Source organism: Cheilinus undulatus, linkage group 5, assembly GCF_018320785.1.
Source record: "Cheilinus undulatus linkage group 5, ASM1832078v1, whole genome shotgun sequence".
Classification (NCBI taxonomy): domain Eukaryota; kingdom Metazoa; phylum Chordata; class Actinopteri; order Labriformes; family Labridae; genus Cheilinus; species Cheilinus undulatus.
The window spans coordinates 37,608,126-37,632,407 of NC_054869.1; the positions used below are offsets into that span (position 1 = coordinate 37,608,126).

Here is a 24,282-nt window from a genome sequence, read left to right on the forward strand (position 1 = left end):
TATTATAAAGACATTAAAACACAATAACAGTGAATGAAAACATAAAATAGTAAAAAAGAAGAATGGAATAAAGGCCTTTTGTCCTAGTTCATAACAATCAAATTTGTTGTGTATCCCCCCTGAACTAAACTACATTGACTTCATGCCCATATGTTTAGCCTAGCATTTACACATAGGCCTTTATTAGTGTTGTTCGACCTTTCTGTGGCTATAGTATAATTCAGTCAACTGGATATTAACGCACACTAGCGATTATGAAAAATAGACGTCGTGACCCCACTTTGAATCCTGTTTGGCCCTCTTCCTGAACCCCCTGACCCCACGTTGAACCTCAGAGACGCGTGCTCAGTCACCATGGTAGCTAACAGGTAAGGTTACCTGGTCCGTCTGGACAGCTCCCGTGGTACTGAACCAAAGCAAAGCTGCAATTCTCGCTGCTCATTGGATAAGCAGCGCACGTTTTTCTCCCTAGCCCGTCACTGATTGGTCCTTCAGTCTGCTCGTCAGGCGGATTTCCCTCACAACAGGCAGACTGAGCCGGGGGGAGAAGCTGCTGCAGCAGAACTAGTCCGCTCAATGTCACCGGGCACCGGGAGGAGATGGTTTAAAGCCTGGCCCGTGGAGACTGCCGCCGTGGGGTGATGAAGACATTCAAACAGGTAAGTTTTAGAAACATGTCAGCTTTATATTCTGTGTTACAGAAAGAAACGCGCTGGTTTCAGCAGAGAATGGCCTGCTGTGAGGTTGTTATCTGTTGACTATAGTGAGCACCGACTGAAAAGTCACTTCACTACACGACACTGAAAAGCTCATTTACTCGAAAGAAGATATTTGTTAGGACATGTTTTCGTTTAAAACCGGGATAGAACAGCTAAATTATACCAATGTAGACTTCTCAGAAACGCCTACTTAACTAATCTCTGAATAGACTTGAGAACCATGGTAATAAAGCGTTTAATTGTGATATAGGGCTGTATTCCGGCCGTAGTTTAGTCGTATTTTACACATTTGTTGTCGTTAGGTATAGCGCAGCTTCTCTAAACAGGATAACAATGCATCACTCAGCAATTACGCAAGCACGTGAGGCACGCACGCGCAAATTGAGGCATCAACTTTGAGGATCTGCTTCGATCCTCCTTTATTACTAACCAGCCTCATATAGCCTACCGTTTTTGCTCTCAAAGAAACCATAAAAATCAGATGAAGAAAGGTAGAGATCGGCTGTAGCACTTGTTGCAGTGAGACAGGGTTGTCTGCCATTATGCAGTATTCATCATTATTACTCACAGGGGTGAATTAAGGATAGTATGTTTACATCATCATAATGCTCTGTTGTGGAGGCCTGGCAACAACAGAGTACAACAAGGGGTGCTTCAATCAGAAAAAATGAATTACAATGAAGTGTAAAAAATGTCTGCAAGAGAACTGCAATAGTGTGAAATTACTAATAATTTCCTGTGGCTGCTAAAGCCGAACAGCATACAGCATATTTTTTTATATAAACACTGCCTGATTTATAAGTATTTGATGCTATCTGTTTGTTGATAGCAGGGAGTGAATGACTCAGCAGCCAAATATGGATGTTAAGATAACTCTTAAATACAATTCTTAGCAAACTGAGCAACAAAATTCTTCTTGGTGAGTCTGGGACATGACATATACGCACTTGCCACTTCATTAGGTACACCTGCTCAGCTGCTTATTGATGCAAATATCTAATCAGCCAATCACATGACAGCAACCAAAGCAAACATGTACCCAATGTCCACTATCAGAATGATCTGCTGAAGTTCAATCCGAGCATCAGAATGGGGGAAAAAGGGGATTTGACTTGTCATGGTTGCTAGTCGGTGCAACGTGAGCTGGTGTAAGTATCTGGAAAGTGCTGACCAATTGGGGTTTCTCACACAGCCATCTTTAGGGTTTGCAGAGAATGATGCAAAAAGAGAAAATATCCAGTCAGCGCCAGTTCTCTGGGCCAAGCTGCCTTGTTGATGGCAGAGGTCAGAGGAGGATGACCAGACTGGTTCAAGCTGATAGAGAAGCAACAATTCAAGTAAGATTCTGCATGCACAACACGTCAAACTTTGAGGCGGATCAGCTACAGCAGCAGAGACCACACCTGCCACTCCTGTCAGCTGAGAACAGTAAACTAAGGCTACAATTCACATGGGCTCACCAAAATTGAACAATAGAAGTAGGTAGAATGAAGTGAGTGCTGCACAGGGCCAAAAAATAAATGAAAAGGGTGACATGGTTCAGGTGCTCTTCAATTATAAGGGGTCAGAATTGCAAATAAAGAAATGGCTCTCCAGGTTATTTGCAACCAAAGTACAAACTGTCTTTGTTTTTATTTTGTTTTAAACTGTCTGAGCAATTCCGAAAGAAGGCGGACCTTCTTAATCTTTTTCAGTTTTCTTTTGTTGCAGCCTGATGCTGCAGTTAGAAAAACTGTTTCATTCTCATTACTCAGTACCCTATCATGACAAAGTGAAAACCAAATTTAAGACATTTTTGCAAATTTGTTGAAAAATAAAAACACATTATCACATTTACATGAGTATAGACCCTTGAAAAACTCTTATAATTAAGCTCAGGTCTCTATCATTTCACTGGATCTTTGAGATGTTTCCACGCCTTGACTGAGAGTCCACCTGTGGTAAATTAAATTGACTGGACAGAACACAGAGCTCAAACACAGGATTGATTCAAGGCACAGGTCTGGGAAAGGCTACCATAAAAGTTTGGTTGCACTGAAGGTTCCCAAGAGCACAGTGCCCTCCATAATTCTTGACTGGGAGAAGTTTGGCACAACCAGGACTGTTCCAAGAGCTGGTCAAACTGACCAAACTGAGCAATCAGGGGAGAAGGGCCTTAAAGGTGACGAAGAACCCGATGGTCACTCTGACTGAGCTCCAGAGATCCTGTGTGGAGATAGGGCAAAGTCCCAGCAAGACAACCAACACTGCAGCACTCTGATTTGGGCTTTATGGCAGAATGGCTACACGGAAGTATCTCCTCAGTGCAAACCCACAAATGCCCTCTTGGCTTTCACATGGAGTTTTTTTGTAAACTCCAAGTGGGCTCTCATGGGTTTTGCACAGAGGAGAGGCTTCCGTCTAGCCATTTTGCCCAGAGGTGGAGTGCTGCGTCAGGCTGCAGCATAAGAAAACTGAAAAAAGGGAAGGGGGTCTGAACATTCTTGACTGCTTTGAGGTAAAAGATGACAGTCCAAACTGAAAATCACTCAGATCAAGCATCACTACTGTGTTTCTCACACCAATGCAATGCAATGCAAGTAAATAACTATAATTTGACATATTAATCAAGAAATATTAATGTGCTTTACATTTTTTCTTTTTTTTTTTGTGAATCAGTAAATTTAAAATTTCATGGATAACAATGATAATTATATTTTAGCATTAAAGCTATCTTTTGGGTTAAAGAGCTTCTACATTGCAGAAACATAAAAAATGATTTTGGTAATTACCAATACTGTTAATTTAGGGCAGCTGTGGCATAAACCTTACTTTGGTTAGGGTTAGGGTGGTCTAATAAATTTGTCAAGCACTGTAGATCCAAAGGTGAGATAAAAATGTACAATTTTAAATCGAAAAGGTTTATATTTGGGATTAAAATTCAAATTTAGAATTTGAAAATGTCAAAATGTAAGATTAAATTCTAATTCATAATTTTAAAATGTCAAAATATGACTTAAAAATTAAAATGGTGAATCCAAATGGTCAAAATATAAGATAAAAGTCAAAACCATAACTTTAAGTCATAAATGTGAGATGCAAATTACAAAATACAAAATGAACACACAATTTTTCTCCCCAAATTCTTGACTTTTTATCAAATTATTTGAACTCTTTTCTCTTTCTAGTTCTTATGACTTAGCAAGGATGTTTCCAATCATTATGGTCAAATTTACATTGTTATACTGGAGGAAATCTGCAGACCTCATTCTGGTGGGCCAGTTATGATAAAAATATGATATGATCTGGTGTGCCGGGTATAACTGTACCATGGGCTGGATTTGGCCCCTGGGCCTTGAGTTTGACACCCATGTTCTACGGCAAAAAGAAGGACATGATCTTTACTGTATTGTCATTTTAAAGCAATCTTGAAACCTGTCACAGATCATGCTTCTCACCATGTGAGAAAAAGAAAAAAAAATGGTCTCTTTAGGACTTTTGGGGATTTGTGTATCCCTTCCTAAAAATAAACCATTCCTGATTTTTATTCTTCTGATGTCTGATGACGTCAATCAGTCAGAGCACATGAAACATTTGGCTTCAAGTGTTCTCTCTGGTGAAAACCTCTTTGGAGCACTGGCAGTGAATCACATGTAAACTCAATCAACTTCTAATAGTGTGAAGAAATGATTTTACTAAATAGATTTTGCTTTAAGCCACTGGATGCTGGTCTGACAATGCCTTCTGTGCTCTGCTTCTGTGCCCCTTGTTGAAATTGTTATGTTGACTTTGTTAGGGCCTCTGCTACTTGTAGCACATGCTTTGTGTCCCAGGCTTAGGGAATAACATCTTTCAACCATAGGATAGCACTAACTGATTAAGAGGCTGTCATAATAGAGAGAAATGTAAAACTAAAGCTAAACATTTGTCAAACCAGGGTTAAAATTTTGTGTTTTGCACATGCAAACAAACCATTTGCAAACCCAGCTGCTGCATCTGCTTTTTAACAATCTCCTTTCGTTTTAAAGGTGTAGACTGTGTATGTGTGTCGGGGGGGAAGGGATTTAGAGGTCAGTGTGTTTTTGGAAATGTGAAATATTTGTCCCATAGATTCCAGTGAGGCCTGCCCGTCTGTTCCTAGGGTGCACAGTCTTCATTGTGGCAGCTCTTTCACTGTTGAGCTCTTTATTCTTGTCAGCCGTGCGTCTCAATTAACACACAGGGGAGCTTTGTGTGGAGAGAGTCGCCTCTGTGTGTACGCTCTTGTGTTTGTGTATCTTTACACCACTGCGCCTGTGCATGTGTCTATCTGAGGAAATGGTTTGTGCGTTGTCTTTGTGCTTGAATGCATAACGGCAGTGAAAAAGAGAGAGGGGGACACAGGCACAAGGGAACGAGGGAATAGACGTGAAGCAAAAGTGAGGGAAAGTAAAGAGGAGGAACTCTGGAACAGATGGAGGTGCTGTAACTTGTGATGTAAAGAACAGCTCCTTGTTCACAGGAACAAACAGGCGTTGAGGAAAGAGTGACTAATTCTCGGACCCCAGCTGCTGTGGATGGGCTCTCCTGTTTTCCGTTGTTGAAGAGGCTGCTGATGCTGGCAGTGTGATCAGCAGCAGCAGAGAGTGCCAGGCAAACCCTCCTCCTTGTCTTTAGGGATCTTCAGACAAATGATTGATTGCCTGGTGAGTAAGGAGCCGTCTTTGGCAAGGCTTATAGTGTTTGCTGATGAAGGGCTGGCTGTGGCTCATAAGCCTGCTTGTGGAAAACAGTGTACTGGATTAATTGAGTGAGTTTTTGAATGGTTCATCTGTTGGTTAAACTCATTTAGATTTAAAAAATGTAGCATTGTCTTTATTTTCTCTTGATCCCCTCATAGGTTGACAAGCCCATGAAAGCTCCGGAAAGGGTCAAGTTTAGATCATGCCTATTAGATGCCTGAAACTCAGCATTTTAATTTTAAGGAACGTTATATATAAGGAACGAATTTCACCTGCGATTTTTCCAAGAAGATTCCAGGATTACTAGAGATAGACTAAAATGTAAATCTGAGTTTTTCTTCTTTTTTTAGCTTGATGCTAACATATAAACTGCCTTTCTAAGGCTGACAGATTTGGCATTGCTTTGTGCTCTTTTTAATTTAAGAAACAACCTGTTTCTATGTGATATTATGTAGTCAGTTTTTGTCAATAACCTTGCCTGCAGACTTCTGATCATTTGTAAAAATGGAAGAGGATGTCTGTGTTTGTAATCCTGTGTAAATCAACCATGTCTGTATTTTGTAAAGTAAAAGATCCAGGGAAAATTACCAACCATATTGTTTTAAAAGGTCTGCTCTTCCTGCTCAACAGTATGGACATCTGGTCATGGAAAATGCAAACTAAAACCAGAAGAAGCAGAGGTCCAGAAGAGTGATTAGATGGATGACATACTTTGCAGCGTGCAGTAAGGCGCATCCAGTTGAAATAAAATCCCTTATAGTGCTGCAGTATGTATACAAACAATGAGGGGCACTATAACGCTTTTCTTCATAGATTTTAAAATGGAGAGTGCCATGCTTTATTTATTTTTGATTTACTGTGTAAGTTTGTATTCAGAGATGTCAGTAAATTACAGACTCTGCTCATCCAGTGCAAATACAGCACACCAAATAGTGACACTGGTGGGTAATTCCCAAATGACCAGAGGTCCCTAGTTAGTAGTAATCCTGTGCAACTACGCTGACTTCATCGGGTATGCATAAGGGTTAACCTGGGGTGCACACCTGGGGTTCACATCAGGTGCTTGAAAACCTTTCAACTGTCTTGTTTTTGAGAAGTAACTCTGGTTAGGGTCTGGTTTCAGAAATGGGCAGTAGCTTTTGTTAAGTCATTAAATATTCTAGCTGAAATGGGAGATATTTCAAAAATGTGTCATTAAATTAAAAAATGTGATAAAATATCCCATTTATCCCAGTCTTGATTGGAATTTTAACCTTTGATATTTTGTGCAATATTTACTTTTCTCTGCTATTCAGGTCTTAGATGTGTTTATTGATAGGGTAGGTAACACGTATAGTAACGCTTTAAATAATGGCTGTCTACAACAATATCAGCAGTCACAAATTAACATGACAGTATGGCTGCCTTTAATCTGATTTATTCTTCAAATTTTTTTACTAAAGCCTGTGCTTAGTCTTCATGTTGCTTTATAAAATTATTCTTGGTCTAACCTTGACACCCCCCCCCCCCCCCCCCCCACACACACACACACGCACAAATAAAGATTTTAATAACCAAGACAGTTCTTACCAAATTGTAGGCTGAGGCCAACTGGTGAAAAAGGTGTACAAAAAACACATTTATTTTTCATAAAATACATAATTAAATGTTATTATTTTAAGTTTGAGATGCAACAAGACACTGCCAGAAGTTTTAAGCCATGTCACCTTTTTATCATCTATGTTGTTGGTGTCATGGTTTAACTGGTGTTGGATTAGTTGGTGACACCCGGTTAAACATCCTACTATATTGCTTGCTGATTTTATGAATAATCAGTGTCTCTAAAGATATTAATGCTACTTGGAAGGAGTTTGCTGGGCAACAAAGTACATTTACAGTGATGAATATTATAAAAGAAAATTTGAGTGAAAATTTGCAGATGCCCAATTAAAACAAAATAAAAGCCAGTGACTCATTCATTTTACTTTGTGACTCCTTTCTGAGGAGCGTAAACATCATTGAAATTCCTTGTTTGCAAAACAAAATATGATAACTAAAAAGTGAATATTTACATCTCGTTTTTTGGTTGTACAAGGGTTTTTGGCGGCCCCAGAAGATTTACAAGTCTTAAATTGGACCGCATCATACTGAAGTTTGGGAAAGGCTGGAATAAGAAAACCAAGTTGTCTGTTTTGACAAACTCTAATCTTCACCTTCCTTTGACATGTAGAGATGATGCACTAAACACTCTGCGTGTTTATTCCTGCTTTAAGCCACAATCAGGTGTTAGATCCTGTGTGTTTGTAGGGTTTCAAATTCATTCCCTGTTGCTCTGTTTAGCTCTGTTTTTGATGTGTGCATGGGTCCATCGGTCTGCTCACATGCATGATTAATATGAGTACCCCGAGACTCAATGCAGCACATAAATAGCACTGGTTAATGCCTAATCCTAAGGATGAAAAAAGGCAAACAAACATGCTTGGTCAGTGTCCATCACCAAGCAACCAGGTTAACATCATCTTTGACAACACTGATAAAAGCAAAGCACAAAACAATCTGACCAACTAATACTCAGCCTTTGTGGATATGCAAAAAGGAACTATACTCTTACATGTAATATTCTGTGTAAATTCAACGTAAGGATGGCATTTAAATAAACAGCAATTCAGAGTGCTTGGAGAAGCTTGTGGAGTCTGTCTGTGGCTACCCTGAACTATATGACCCAACGTGCCCGTTCTACCGGCACAGGAATTAAAAGGAGCACACTTGGAGGAGAGTGAGTGAGGAGGTCAAGTAAGTTATAAATACATTTGACTGTCTCTTGATTTCAGTCATCTTTTCCAGAGTTAGCAGTCTGTTGGTCTTGGGCTTTCCACAGCAGGTAAAAGCAGCAATCCTTTCAGTGTAGTCAAGCTCAGTCATGTATGTTAACAACTGACTGAAATGCCGGTGCGTCAAACATGCAATGTGATGCACAAGTGGAGTGAGATATTTGCGCCAATTAATTAATGAGTAAACTCCCTGTATTTAGAGCGTTCAGATACACACAAACAGGCGATTGTTCCCGCTTGGTGTGAACATAACATAAGAATGAACATGAGACCCAACTGACTTGACCTGTGACCTTCAACCTCCAAAATTTATTCACTTCATAGTTGAGTCAAAGTTGACATTTATGGAAAGTTTGAACTAAATCCCTTAAATTGTTCTTCAGCTGTGGGCCTCATGTTACAAGCAAGAGATGAACATGAGGCCCACTAACCTTGACCTCTGACCTACAACCGTCAAAATGTAATCAATTCATCCTTGACTCAGGGTGGATATTTGAACAAAGTCAAAAAGATGTTATTGTAAGATATTATTTTAATTATGTTCACAAACAAGAGATGAACATGAGGCCTTCTGACCTTTGCCCCTCCACCTCCAAACTTAACCAGTTCATCCATGAGTCAGAGTGGATGTTGGTGCAAAGTTTGAAGAAAATCCCTATGAGAATGGTCCTGAAAGAAGAACAAACCAAAAACACAGCCCTTATTAGCACCGATGAGGAGGTATAAACATCTTTTAAGATCTGTTTTGATCTAAATGCTTAAGCAAGCCTAGGTTTGCAGGTGGTTTGTTCCACAAGTGAGGTGTCTAGACTGCATTAACTAAAATCAGAACCAGGTATAAGATATGTGATGTAAAATAGAGATAATTAGATCATTTAAAACAGCATACTGCTAGTATATTCAAATATGTTTTATGGAATTCTCATTCATCAAAAAATACATTTGAACCATCCACAGCATCTTGATAATCATTTTGTCTCTGAACTCTTCTATTATTGATATGATTTTGTCATGCACAGCTATCGTGTACTCTTTTATTTACATACATAAAAGGCTGGTATTCAGGGCTCATTGCTTTGTACTGCAAAGTGGAGGCCTCTTCTCTCTTAGTAAGTCCTGTTAGGCAGCCTGAGATCAATGCCGAGATATTCATGCTGTGATGACAGGAAGGTGTTTGAAGGCTGGCAGACTGCAGACCTCACAAAAGAGAGTTGCTTTGATTTCCTGGCCAGGTTTTAGCATAGATTCATTTATCTTTATATAGAGAGAGATGAGAGAACACCTTCCAAAACACCATGTTACTTTACAATGTCCTGTACACGACATGTTATATCAGGACAGTGTGAATGACCTGAGACGTTTAAGGATTTTATTGAAAATCTGTACATATTTAGGATTTTTTAATGGTGCCAGTTTCAAACCAGTGCAGGTCTTTTGAGAAGTTTCAAGCACAATTGGAGCAATGGTGTGGCTTGCAAATCAAGACACAAAGACAAGCCAACAATTATGGTAGTAAGATTTGCTCAAGCTTGTGCATCAAGACACTCTGCCAAGTGCAACAATTCCTGCTGAGGAGAGAGTGCATCTTTTAAGTTCAGTCTCTGTTGTGGTGCGTGGTTATGAGTACATACAGTATTCTTTGCAGTTGATATTTAGAGCAATGGCTCGTTAAGAGTAAATAATCTCATTTTAAAAAATCAGCTTTTTAGCATCATAGCAAGGTCTGATGTACTGCAAGGTTTCAAAACTTTTGTGGATCATTTAAAAAGAAATCTTGTTTTTAAAAGTCTTTGTGTGCAACATAAACAAAGTTAGGCTAATCCCTTTATTTTGGTCAAATCTATAGATTATGCAATTTCATATTTGGCTTTAATGTTAGCTTTAGATAGTCTTTATTTTTCCAGGTGTTAAAGCTGTAAACAGATCTCTCTTTTGTGATTTGTGTTAGGGCTGAAAATTAGATTAAAGCACAATATGGCCTGCTGCAATTTTCAAATTGCAGGAGTTGCAATATTCCTTTACTCTGAAATTTGTGTCAAAATATTAGTTTAAAACTTTTTTTGCAGCAGAGATGTTATGTATTGCATATCATGCAATCGTTCAAGAGCTATTTTTTTTAATTGTCTGCAAAAAATCCTACTTTCTTCATTTTTGTTCATTTTTCTGATTAAATATGAGGATGACATAAAAATGTGTTATTCCCTTCAATACAATGATTCATATCCAATTTGCAATACAAGTCAAAATCATCACAGTTAGATATTTAGGTTATTTCAAAATTATTCAGCCCTAGTTCTATCTAATATTGTGTTGGCTATAACGTATAATGATTTATTGCTTGTATTTGTTGGAAAATACATAAGATAAGGAATTAAGGAATAATTGAGTATCAAATCGCAATTGCAATGTGGGGGGAAAAAAATCACAATTAGATTATTTTCCCAAATTGATCAGCCCTAATTTGTGTTTTACCGTAACTACTCAGCTATAAAAATGACTGTTTGGAAAAATCATAAATTCGAGGAAATTGTGTTTTTTCTCAATTAAGAATAAATAATTTGGTATTTTTAACTGAATTTCCTCCACAATTTTTTTTTAATAAATATTCTTCAGAATTCAGGGAATTCAATGTTGGATGCTCAAAATTTCCTGGTAGAAGACCCCATGACCCCCCACTTATTTCACAGTACTTGCTGTGACTAGATCAACTCTGTAGGTGACCACTGTAAAACACTAGTCCACTTCATCTTGGCTAAGAAGTTGCCCACTTAAATATTCATGCAGCTCACTCAAAGGCCGTCCTTGACAAAAAGCGTCACTCTAGTTTTTAATAAATTAGTTTAACTGTTGGGAATCAAAGTTCAGGTCTTAAAAAGTCTTAAATTTGATTTTTTTTTAAATGACTACCTGTCTGGTATTGGTTGTTATTACAGAAAATGCATCTTTTCTTTAAAATCAGGTTCAACCATCTCTTTTGAACACTCCTGGGACATTGTTAGAGCTTTGTTATCTGAGCAGCTTGCTTTTATCACCTTATTACAAGTTACTTACACACAAACACACGCACAGGCTCTCAAGGGACCATTGGTCATCACTTCACTTCTCTCAATTCGAGAGAGTTTGTTTTGTAGGTAAGTATCTTCTTTGTGGTCTATCGTGATGCGAATGGTTGATTTTTTTTATCTGGCTCTTACAGTTCAGTAACAACAGCCTGTGCTGCCCTTTGAGTTGGACTCAAGCTTTAAATTAAGTTAGGATTACAATGAGCATTAACAGGCACTCCATCAGAGTCTGCACACAGCCACGGTTGTGCTGACATGTGCACACAAGCTCATTCACTTACCAACGATGATTAACTGATGCTTCAAAATAAAATGGTTTAAAAAATAAGAATCACTTGTAAGAATTACAAAAGAATAAGGGAAAGGGAAGGGGTGACTGCATTAACACTAAGATTATGATTAATAATGCTCATTTTTGTGTCTCTCTCGTGTTTTTTTTCCAGGTTGTCTCACTCGATGCCCCAAGGCTGTACCCTGACACTATCATCTGTTCAACCCCTTCATTCAGCTCCTCCTCCTCCACCTCAGCCTGTGGCCTATTTATACTCCTAAGATTCAGAAGAGCCCATTAAGGCTCAACAGACCTCTTCAGCAGGGAGACAACTGTGAGCATGGGCCTGATAACACACGGTCGATCTGATCCCCACAGCATCATTACTTTTCCTTCGACAGCTTCAAATAAGGAAAGCTAAGGCTTCTACCACTGGGAATCTTTGAAATGCAGCAAGACTACAGCCGTGTCCATCTTAGATGAGAGCTTGCAGCTGATGATCCAGGCAGATGGGACAGTTTGCAAGTACCGCTGATAGTGGATATTTTGGATGCAGCGTTTGCTTGGATTCACCCCTTTTTATCTTAAAATACAGAAAACACTATTGACTCAGTTGTCTAAAGAACTATGAGATTCTTGCAAGGAAAGTAGAAGAATTAACCCTTTAAATGGCTTACATATGTGACGGTAAGTTAAGGTTTTTTATGCTTATAGGTGTATTTAAAACAACTCAGTGATAATAGAACAGTTGATTTTCAGAATGATGATTTAATGAAGATTTAATACTGTGATATGATTACATGTGGAAAAATATATTACATTAAAGTGGTCTTTAAAAAATGTTACAATAAAAACTATTTTAAAAGCATTTGTACTTTAGCCATTGTGCCTTTTATTTTAAGTTAAAGGCATCTTTTAAAAAGTCATTGGTGCACCAACAGCAGCTGTATTTGTGCAAACCAAACACTAAAGAAGCAATTAATCATAAAATACCAACAGTAGAAATGAAACCGAAGAATAATTATTTGTTCTCTTATTTTCCATCCAGACCGCTGTCTACTCAAACCATGAGCTAAACACACACCACCCTGGGCATCCCAAGCAGGATGACTGCTGTCTACCCCTCTGAGAGCAGCCCAGAGGGGGCTGAAGCTGGGGCCGGGACAGCAGGCTCCAGGGGATCGGGGGCAGCAGGAAATTCCAGGAGCATCTCAGTGTCTGCAGCTGAGACCACTAATGGATCTAATGGAGACTCGAGTAGAAGTTCGGTTGGAGGCACAGCTGTGGGCCAAAGGTACTCTCGCTGGAGCCGCCAGGACAGCTCAGACATCAACACAGACGACGAGGGGGCCACCGTCCGCCGACTCACCCCACTGGAGAAGCTCAACCTGGATATGTGCCAGGATGAACGGTAGGCATCAGAAAAGTGGTGGAAAGAAGTTATTTTTGAATGATTAAAAAAAACTGTAAATAAAAACTTATTTTGTCCTCTTAGGAGGTGGAATAGTTTTGACGACGGTTATGTTTTTAACTTCTGCTATGTATTCTTGTCTCAGGGTGGTGCGGGAGCTCACAGTTGGCAGAAGAATCGGCTTTTACAAAATTCGAGGAGAGATTGGATGTGGAAATTTCTCTCATGTCAAGCTTGGTATTCATGCGCTCACTAAAGGTAAGGAACCTGATAGCAGCTGTGAAATGAAGCTTTTTTAAATATTATTTTAACTTTTTCTATGGAAAAGACTGAAAATTAGTCTGAATTAGACTGAACAGTTAATGTTCACGACCCCCTTTGACCACAAGCTGTTAAGCAATGTTTATGTGGTGAAATGTCAAGACGAATTTCAAAAGTAGACTACTAAGCCCTATTTGGCGTTGTTAAAAATTGAGACTTTTTTAAAAAATAGTGTTTATATGACTGCATTTCTAAAGTTTCACCATTCTAATGAGTATGGGAGTTGAACTACACTCCAGACTGCCCAAAAATGGGCTTCATATTTGATCATTTTTTAAAATTAAGTTGTGTCATGGCTTGAGTTATGAACAAATTTTTCATTCTGTAAGATTTAGCCTTTAGCAATGTAAAGCTCCTACCAGAGGGTAGGAGCTCAAATTTAGCATGAAGATGATGATCAGGACTCTGTATGATGTTAGAGACAGATCAGGTGATTTAAAACCAGTAATTTTACTGGCAAGCTTAACGATATGTTCTAACCCCTTAATGAGAGGCTACCAGGCGAGGTAGATAATGGCAAAGGTTTGGAGAGATTCAACCATGGAGTGATAGAACATTGGCATTAGTTTGCTGCACACCCCAAACTGATAGAGCCTGTGGAGGAGATACAATCATTGGTGGGATTTTTTATAAACTACATCAGAATTTTCTTTAAAAGACAGCTTACTGTCGATGACAAAACCAAAGTGCATTACTTACTTAGTACTTAGATATAGTGACATTATAAAGTACTTCTAGCTGAGAACGCTCTCCACAGTCTCCCCCTAAAGTTTTCTTAAAAATGGTGGATTTAAGTTTATTCTAAAATCTATGCACAAATCCTTGGTCTTCGTGACATTCAGTTTTAAAAATTAATCACTACATCACTGGTTCAGGTGTTGTGCCCCCCCGTAACAGACTCACTATGACTGTATTGTCCGCAAACTTCAGAACGTGTCTCCCTGGTTGGGAACTTCTGCAGTCATCAATGTAAGAGATATCAGTTTGCCCACAGATGATAACAATTTTAATAAAAGTTGAAAGTTGCTCATTATAGATTCAAAATGTAAACAAAAAATGATCCTGATGTGATTAAGAAAGATTCTTGGACACACAGTATGTAAATTCAGCTGCCAGGGAGCACTCAGTCAAAAAATAGTGGCCTCCCAGGTTTGGGGACTGCAAGCTACTCACCTAGACTTCTGAGATTGCTTGCAGCTTAGACCAGGGAGGACACTTTTAAAAGCTTTTCCCCATTATTTTGAGAAATTCATGAATGAAATCTAGGGCTGTCAAAAAGATCAGCATTTTTAAACATGAATAATCTTAGGATTTCTGTATTTAATCAACGTTAATTACACCCTCTATAGTACATTAATAAGTTCTGTTATTTTGCATTTAAAACTGCTCTTGTGTTTGTGATATAACACAAGAAGCAAGATGTTGAGGAGGGCAAGCTGAGCACTGGGCCTTGTCTCTGTTCAACCCAGAAATTCCTTGTGGGGCTGCATACAATGTTTGAATGGAATTGTAAAATTGTTATGTACAGGAGAAACACGCATACTAAAACACTTTCACAGCTTCAGGAGACGTGCATTAAATAAAGAGAAAATAGCCACAAGTTATTGGAAGTGGACATTTTAACTGAATAGCCTCTTAACACATCCATCTTTATGATTAAAATCCTAAGTTTAGCTCCTGTTTGCTTTTTACTCTGAGATTTAAGTGATAATTTGGCTGATTATCTTATTTCCATCAATGAGTTGCAACTAAAAACTGTGTCCTTATGTAGCAATTCACTAAAAAGGCGATGTGTGCACCCGGCCAGGGGGCTGATTCAGCCACACAGAGACAGACTGTCTGCTGCCCTTGAACAGATGGATTGATTAGAGATCTCCAGTTTCCTTAGCGACGGCTAAATTTGCTGCATGCCTCATCAAAGGCTACAGAGAGGCAGTAAAATGACTGTGTGAGTGTTTGTTTGTGCATGCTTGATGCTTTTGGGGTTATATGTTCTCTTTATTGTATTGGCTATGCTATGTTTGTGTGTGTGCATGTGCATGTAGATGGAATCATTTAGTCCTGGTAAAACAATATGAGCAGCGATGCATTTTAAATGCTCCTATTGAGAGCTGAACGGGAGCCTAATACCAGCCTGAATAATGCATACTGATGCACAATAAGATATCTCAACACATTTTGCCCCTTAAGAACTTTTCTGTATTCAGTTACCTGGGGTCTATGTCAGCTGTTCCTATTTAATAGACTGGCTGCATAAATGCATACACTTTAAAATTAGCTCTATCTTTTTCCTCTCAAATAATTTTAAGGGTGGTAAATTAATTCTTATCCCAGCACAATGTGGCTGGCTCAGCACTTTGTCGAGTTCACCCTTCACGCTGACCTGATCCCCTATATCAGATAAGAACTGGAGCATATCAGGGGCCATTTTTTCTTCATTTACAGAGACAAGGCTAAAAGTAAGAATCGATCCCCTGGGAGAACATGATCAGGGAAATTGGTTTTTGAGGGCAGTTAATCCTGAGGCAGATTATCTAGAGCACATTTAGAGGTTTGGTCACTTCAGATGCAGCTCTGTGTTAGACTGGTGGAAGCAGGCTCTGATTTCCTATCATGTATCTGCAGAACATTTATGTGGCAAATGTTAGCCATGAGCTGTCTGTTAAGATATTTTAATCATGATTAAAACAAGTCAACTATTGATGTGTCTATTGTCAAGTTTTTCTTTTCATAACATCGTCATTCATCATCATCATTCCTTTAATAATAACAACATTGTCATCTTCATTGTTTTCTCTAGATAAAGTGGCCATAAAGATCTTGGATAAAACCAAGCTGGATCAGAAGACACAGAGGCTGCTGTCCAGAGAGATCTCTAGCATGGAGAAACTACACCACCCCAACATCATACGCCTCTATGAGGTTCGACTCCTACACATTCATGTCGGTTTAGTTTACTTCATTTGATGATAGTGACACACAAACCATGTCACTGACTGTGTGTTCAGGTTACACACATACAGATGCATCTAAAAAAATTAGAATATCTTGAAAAAGTTTTTTTTTCTTTCTGTAATTTAATTCAAGAAGGGAAACTTCCATATATTATAGATTAATCTCATACAAAGTGAACTGTTTTTGTTTTATTCTTGATGATTACGGCTTACAACTCACAAAATCCACCTTCTCAAAATACTAGAATTTCACAAAATACCAGTCCAAAATAGGATTCATAATACACAAATGTTGACCTTCTGGAAAATTAAACTTATTTTCAGTACTTGGTTTGAGCTTCTTTTGCTCAAATTACTGCTTCAGTGTGATGTGGCAGGAAGCCAATCAGTCTGTGGCACTGCTGCTACTGCAGCTCATCTGTATTGTTGAGTCTGATGCCTCTCATCTTCCTCTTGGCAACATCAAAGAGATTCTTTAAGGTCAGAGTAGTTGGCCGGCCATTCAAACACAGTAATACCACGGTCAGCAAACCGGTTTCTGGTAGTTATGGCTTCACTGTGGGCAGGGGCCAAGTCCTGCTGGAAAAGGAAATCTGTATCTCCATAAAGCTTCTCTGCCAATGGAAGCATGAAGTTCTCTTAAATCTCCTAGTAGACGGCTGACAGCGTTGACTTTGGACTCAACAAAGCACAGTGTACCAATACCAACAGATGACTTGACACTTGAAACTGGAAACACTGGACTTGAAACACCTTGGATTCTGTGCTTCTACCATCTTCATCTAGACTCTGAGGCCTTGATTTTTAAATGAAATATAAGATCTATTTTTTTCTGAAAACAGGGCCTTGGACTACTGAAGAATGGTCCCTTTCTTTTTCTCTTTAGCCCTGGAGAGAAGCTTTTGAGGTGTTTCAGGAGTGGCTCGACACTGAGAACAAGACACTTGTAGCCCATTTCCTTGACCCATCTGTGTGTGGTGACTCTTGATCCAGCCCCAGTCCATTGCTGTTGAAGCTCCCCGTCTTGAATCTGCTTTGTTTAGGGCTGTAGTCAACCAAAGAAAATCTTGACTGAAATTACACCCACACACTGACCAATCGATTGGTTGTGCAGGTAAAAGAATAAAAAATCAGCTTAATCCGTAACAGGCTCCTCATTGCACCCTCTGGTAGTCTGAATGACCTTGAAAATCAACATAACAAGCTTTATGAGGCACTATTGATTATTTTCATCCTCATTTTGTTGTACTAAAGTAACAGCTGACTCAGAGACAATCAGCATGCACTTACCTTTAATCATATAATTTCAGTGATCATGGCACAATAGCTTTAACTTACAACATAACTATTAACAGGATCACTTGTTCCAGCCGGCACTGTGCCATTGATGAGCATATATTAGACTGTATACAGTGTTTATTTAATGAGGTGAAGGGAAAAAATTCCACTGGTTGTGACTTTATGACAAAGAGACATAGTCTTTTCTCTCTTTGCTCTCTGTCTGCCTGTAACAGACACTAACGCTGACATAAACATTTAATTCTGATGATAAACGAACAATATTATACCCCGTATTTTCTGACCAGGTCACGGGAGTTGGGGCTTTGATGGAGGACAGAGCAGAGACACTCAGCAGTGCCACTTCAGTAGCCTGCAAAAAGCCTACATCTTTGTGTCGAGTTTAAAACCTGTTGTTTCCAAGTTATTTCCAGCCTAACGGCTGTGAAACAATCAGAATAAATAAACAGAATAGAATGCTCTGCGTCACTTTGTGTGCTTCTCTGCCTGTAATGCCCAGCATTGCTCCTCTCTCTCTCCTGCTGCGTCTGTCAGTCAGCTGCACACTCCGATGTTTTGTTCTCGCATGCACATGCGTGACCAACCGACGAACAGGAATCTTGGTTGGATGAGAGCATACAGACCAACCATCCGACCAGTCAAATGAAAAGTATCAGTCCTAGCTTTATTTGACAGTCCTCTACAGGCTGAGCTCCTGTTGCTTGTGCACCTTTTCTTTACACACTTTTCTCTTCCAGTCAACCTTCCACGAATATGCTTTAATACAGCCTCTGAGAACAGCCTGCCCTTTCAGCAGTGACCTTCTGTGGCTTACCCTCCTTGTGGAGGGTGTCAATGATTGTTTTCTTGATATTTGTCAAGTCACCAGTCTTCCCATGACTATGGTTGTGTGTGCCACAATGAGAGAATAAAGTCTCAGGAAACTGGACGTCACAAGCCTCCATAATATTCTAATAGGAAGAGGATTTTTGATTTTTATGTAAGCCGTAATCATCAAGATTAAAACAAAAAAAAGTCTTGACATGTTTCACCTTATAAAAGATGAATCTAGAATATATGGAAGTTTAACTTTCTGGAATAATTCACAGGAAAATATAAACCTTTTTATGATATTCTAATTTTTTGAGATATACCTGTAGATGTATGCCAAACTTCTCCCTCTCAACCAGCATTTTCAATCACTCTTATAAACCCTGCAATCATATTTCTTTAGAAACATAAACAGTAATGCATACTTGAACATTTCGTTTTAGTGTTTTTCAAAGTGGGGATTTCCAGGGGATGCTGGGAGGATTGCTAGAACTTCTATGGTAGAGGGGGTAAAAGCAAAAATCATCTAATAAAATGTTAATGTAAGTCTTTAAAGATATTGTTTATTACAGCACATTAAACAGGATATGCTCATTTTCTATGTTAATCTTTCAGTTCAACAAACATGCATCACTAGAGCCAGGCAGAATGAAGCAACCATTCAGAGTAACACAGACGTATCAGAAAGTTTCAGCTTCAGTTATCAGCTGCAGATACTCCAACAAACAGAGGGGTGACATACTGAATTTGCTGAATTAATAAGAGATAAAAATCTTAAAAAGCTATTACTGTTGATATTACTGCTTACATTTTCTCCTATTTTTTCCCAGATATTTTCCACTGTCACTCAGGATGCAGGTTAGAATTAAGAACACCATCGCTGCTTTTTGTAACTAAAGCTTGCGAGAAACTCTGCAACAATGATGGATTGATGATTCACTTTGTCTGATCTCAAGTGGCTTTTCACTGATCACTCCACCTCTACAGCCTTTTTCATATTGGTCGGTGAATATCAAACAGGCTGGACTTACTTTTGTTCTCGTTTTCTTTTCTAGGTGGTGGAGACGTTGTCACGGTTACACCTGGTGATGGAGTATGCAGGGGGAGGGGAGCTGTACACCAAGATTACTACAGAGGGAAAGCTCTCTGATTCAGAGAGCAAGATTGTCTTTGCGCAGATCCTCTCTGCTGTTAAACACATGGTCAGTACAGATAAATTGGCTTTTACATTTACACACTGTGTTCCAAATGATTATGCATACTATATACTTTTTGATCATTTTTTCGTTAATAGTCTTTATAATTGACAGTCAATAGGATTTTTCATTCTCAACAATTATATTGTAATCTGGGTTTTATTTGACAAAATTACCAATGATGACATTTATTTTGCTGAATAACTTAAAATCCAGTGTTCCAAAATGTTATGCAGAACAGTTTCAAAACACTCAGTAGTTTCTAAAGAATTTAAAACAGAAATCTGTTGTAATTTTTTGCATTAGGAGGTAATTTTTCTCAAGTCAAAGCTATTTTATTCAAAAACATTGTAACAGATCAAGTTCCATATTAACATAGGAGCCCTTCTTTGATATCACCTTAACAAATCTCTCATTCATTGAACTTGTAAGTCCATGTATAGTTTCTGCCTGTGTTTCCTTTGAGGATGCCAGAATTGCCTCCCAAAGCTGCTGTTTTGAGGTAAACTGCTGTCCACCCTCATAGAGCTTCTTTTTAAGGATGCTCCACAGATTTTCAATAGGGTTGAGGTGAAGGGATGATGGTGACCACACCATGATTTTTCTCCCTTTATACCCATAGCAGCTAATGCCATGTGCAGCATGGGGTGGTGTGTTGTCTTGCATGAAAATGATTTAACTCCTGAAGGCATGATTCTTCTTTTTGTACCATGGCAGAAAACAGGCAGTTAGAGACTCCACATATTTGCTGAAGTCATTTTGACACCTTCAGGCATTTTAAAGCAGCCTGCCTACTCAATTCCTGTAATTCAGCCCAAAACATCACTCCACCACCTTCTTCCTGACATTGAAGCCTTGTTGGGACATGTTGCTCATCCACCAACCATCCAGAACTCCATACATCTGGACCACCAGTGTAGCACAGCATTCATCAAAGAATACAACTGTTTGAAAATTAGTCTTCCTATATTTCTGAGGCAACTGCAATCATTTCTCCTTGTGGGCATTGGATTGGAGGATCTCTATCCAGAGGTTCTTGGGACTCAGGAGGCACTAGCAGATTCAAATACCTATTTGCTACTCACAGCTGCTCTCTTAATACGATAAATTTGCCTTACAGAAACTTTCCTCAGTATGCCTTTATCTGAACAAACCTGTCTGTGCTCTGAATCACACGCAAATCTTTTCACAGTATGATGATCTCTCTTAATTTTTCATTAAATATCCAGTGTTTGTTACCTTTTTAGAGATACTGAACTAGTTCACTGTGACTTGCTTAATAATGTGGAAAAACCTTAACTAGTTTCCCTTTAATTAGGCTCACCTGGCAAACTAATGACCAAATATGTCTGAGATTGATGCCATTGATGGAACTGGCAGGAGCAGCAGCACAACTGAAACTTTAATTAAAAAACTAAAAATTAAATGTTTTTTAATTGGAATCTTACTTGCATAATAATTTGGAAAACAGTGTAATGAACATATAATCCAAAAAAATTTGTTTTTCATAATCCCAGACATTATTTAATTTAGGATGGGAAATTTACACTGATTCTGATGCATCACTTTTAAATGTATTATAAATGACATTGTTTTTGAATGACAGGGGATTTTAGGCTTCTTCTACTAGGATCAATACTAGAAGAACTCGCTTCTATTCAACCCAAAGTCCAAGACTTAGACAGAATAAATTTAGAAATCATTTCATGTTTGATGACAGAAATCCACTTATTAATTACCCAAATGTATGTGGTTTCTTTTATTAAAATATTAATGTACAGAATATGTCTGTATCATATTTATAGTTACGGTCTTTTTTGATATAGAAATGGTTGGATAAGTTTAAAAGCATGTTTTGCAGCATAGAAATATGTATATGTCTGTATTACATGATGGTGTTTTTTATCTTTGTCTCCCACAGCATGAAAGCAACATCATCCATCGTGACCTGAAGGCAGAAAACGTCTTCTACACCAGCAGCTCTTGTGTCAAAGTGGGTGACTTTGGCTTCAGCACTCTGAGCCGCCGTAGTGAGACTCTCAACACGTTCTGTGGGTCGCCGCCATACGCCGCGCCTGAACTCTTCAGGGATGAGAATTATGTTGGCATCTTTGTAGACATCTGGGCCCTGGGAGTGATGCTTTTCTTCATGGTGACGGGAACCATGCCGTTCAGGGCTGAAACTGTAGCGAAGCTAAAGCGATGCATCCTGGAAGGGGCCTACGTTCTTCCCTCTTGGGTGCCTGAGGCATGCCAGAAGCTGATCAGGGGAATCCTCCAGCCCATACCAGCTGACCGCTGCACAGTGGAGCAGATGATGGGCTGTGAGTGGATGCTCCCTGTGGACTTCCCACGTGCAATGGAGCCCTTTAAACTAGACCCATCCTACCTAGCAGAGTGCGAACCATCTGATCTGGAGGAGGAGGAGATGGAGGTGAAGACAGCACTGGAAATGCTGGGAATCTCCTCAGAACATATCCTCAACAACCAGGGAAAAGACTGCAGGAGCTCAATCACAGGGGTCTACAGGATCCTGCTGCACCGATCTCATAAGAGGCGGGCTGTCGAGAGCTTACCAACGGTCACACAGGCGGCCGGACCGAGTACAGCGAGTAAAAAGGAAAGAATCAAAGTGTACCGTAGTCTGAGGCACACATCTAAACTCTGTGTGGTTCTGTGACAAAATGCTATCCTTCAGTCCGAGATGAGATTGCATGAATTTTATTAGAAATTAAACAGTGCTTTACAGCCAGCAGTTTAAATTTGAAATCATTTTATAAAACCTCATGCAGCTCCCTCAATCTGAGATTTCTTACTTTAGCCTTTTTCTAGAAAGTTAACTAGTCTCTGTGAGAATGTTGCTGCTAGGAAAACATTATTGTCAATTTTTTTCACAAGGCCAGCAAAGTCCTAGTCTCCTTGAGATTTTGCTATGTAATGACATATTAATCTTCTAAGTAAAAGTTATGATGACTGAATGGCAAACATTACTTTTTATTTGGGTCATGCAGGCAGGATATTTATAGCTCTCCCATTCTACTGTAACACCAGTAAACCCATCTGTGGAATCATTGTAGCATATTTTAAGGAAAAGAGAGATGAACATCATGCCAAGGTGATAATAAGTGGTGAACATGATGACAACATTACATTTATTGTGGTGTATTTAATGTTTACTTGCACTTTTCTTTGATGCCTTAGTTTTCTTTATTACATGGAATCAAATGGACTGGTTTCGGTATGCTCCTTAATGTTTGTGATGAGAGATTTTACATCTTACCTTCTTATGTGGTGTATCTCTATGAGATGTTATTCTAACTGAGCTATGTACGTGGGCCTACTGGCCTCACTTGGTTTTCCCTGTGGGCAGAAGAAGCTAGTAAATGAGATTAAGCTAGGAATACCATCCACCAAAGTTTTTAGTTGTCTATGTGACAAAAATCTTAATCCAGTTTTGACTCAGGCAATTTCTGAATTATTTTATGGTTATATATTTTTATCTGATGCCATGTTCATGCTCCTATGATTATTAAAAGGAATTTAAACACGCTGGTCTTGTCCTATAAATCCTTATATAAAATTATTTACGTCCTGAGATGAGGTAGTGTTGTATGTTGTTTCTTTCATGTTGTCTCTAAAATAATTTTTCCCTGTGTTTTACTTTTTTTTTTTAGAATCATTTGTGAGAAATGTATGCCCGTGTTCAGCTAGGATAAGACAGTGGATAGTTAGACACATTGAAGAGAGTGAGAGTGAGAGTGAAGAATCATATGCAGGAAAGGAGCCACAAGTCCATCTGAACTTGGGTGCCTGTTTCCAGAATAACTGTCTATACAAAGGAAGGTGGACCTAACCACAAGGCCACTGGCATCCCTTGTTTTAGATCCTCTATTAATGCATGTATGTATCTCAGTCCAAGATGCTTTACTGGCATGAGTAGTAAAAGCAGGTGTTGCCAAATTAAAATTAACCTTATGAGACCTGAACTTTTATTTGGAATGCATTTAAGTTTATCCTACTTATTTGGGAAACTTAGGATGTAATATGTCAAAAAAAAAAAAAAAAAAAAAAGATCAGCAATGTATTTGGACAGGAATTTCTTGGATTTTTTTTTCCCCGTTCCAACATCCAAACAAATTCCCTGAGGTGTCAAAGAAATAACTTCAGATTTTTGTGAAAATTCTTTAAATTTCCATATAAATTCTTAAAAATTTTAAATGAACCAAAATCCCATGGCAATTCAATTATAAATTCAGAGCAACGTTTCCTAAAACTACCAATAAAAATGTCCAAAATATACAAACATATCCCCCAAAATTCCATGAAAATACTTAAAAATTTCCATCCAAACAGCAGATTTTCCAACATTTCAACCAATTTGCTATAACTTATATGGACATTTCTGACAATCTCAAAAATTCTAATAGTAGAAATTATTCCTATGTTGTAGGAAAGCCCAAATGTAATGTCCTCATATGTAAATACAGGGTCTCAGGAGTTTAACAAAATAATTAATAAAATGTACAAAGTATTAGATAATTCTGTAATAACTTGATACTTACATATACATACAGTCATTTTGTTTTTACTTGTCATTATTATTATTGTTTTATTTGTTGTATTTTACCCTGACACTTAAAAAAGTAAGGCTTTCCATGTCCATAGCATATTTACGTAACGTACTACACTTCCCAGAAGCCCCATGGAAACCGACGTACTCATTTCCGCT

At 38.6% G+C, this 24,282-nt stretch overlaps 1 protein-coding gene across 1 annotated transcript; it reads left to right on the forward strand.

The window, feature by feature from the left end:
- The first annotated feature begins 536 nt into the window (after window positions 1-536).
- nim1ka (NIM1 serine/threonine protein kinase a) lies at window positions 537-23,068 on the forward strand. Its single transcript, XM_041786810.1, has 7 exons — window positions 537-659; window positions 11,735-12,249; window positions 12,611-12,973; window positions 13,119-13,231; window positions 16,095-16,216; window positions 19,413-19,559; window positions 21,475-23,068. Exons 3-7 carry the CDS (start codon window positions 12,669-12,671, stop codon window positions 22,231-22,233), a joined length of 1,446 nt encoding a protein of 481 aa, XP_041642744.1. The 5' UTR covers window positions 537-659; window positions 11,735-12,249; window positions 12,611-12,668; the 3' UTR covers window positions 22,234-23,068.
- Window positions 23,069-24,282: the final 1,214 nt, after the last annotated feature.

Bases quoted from the DNA above. Each gene is read 5' to 3' on its own strand.
- nim1ka (XM_041786810.1), top strand. From the start codon at position 12,669: ATGACTGCTGTCTACCCCTCTGAGAGCAGCCCAGAGGGGGCTGAAGCT. The intron at 12,974-13,118 runs GTAGGCATCAGA...TTCTTGTCTCAG, and splicing joins GATATGTGCCAGGATGAACG to GGTGGTGCGGGAGCTCACAG. The intron at 13,232-16,094 runs GTAAGGAACCTG...TGTTTTCTCTAG, and splicing joins TATTCATGCGCTCACTAAAG to ATAAAGTGGCCATAAAGATC.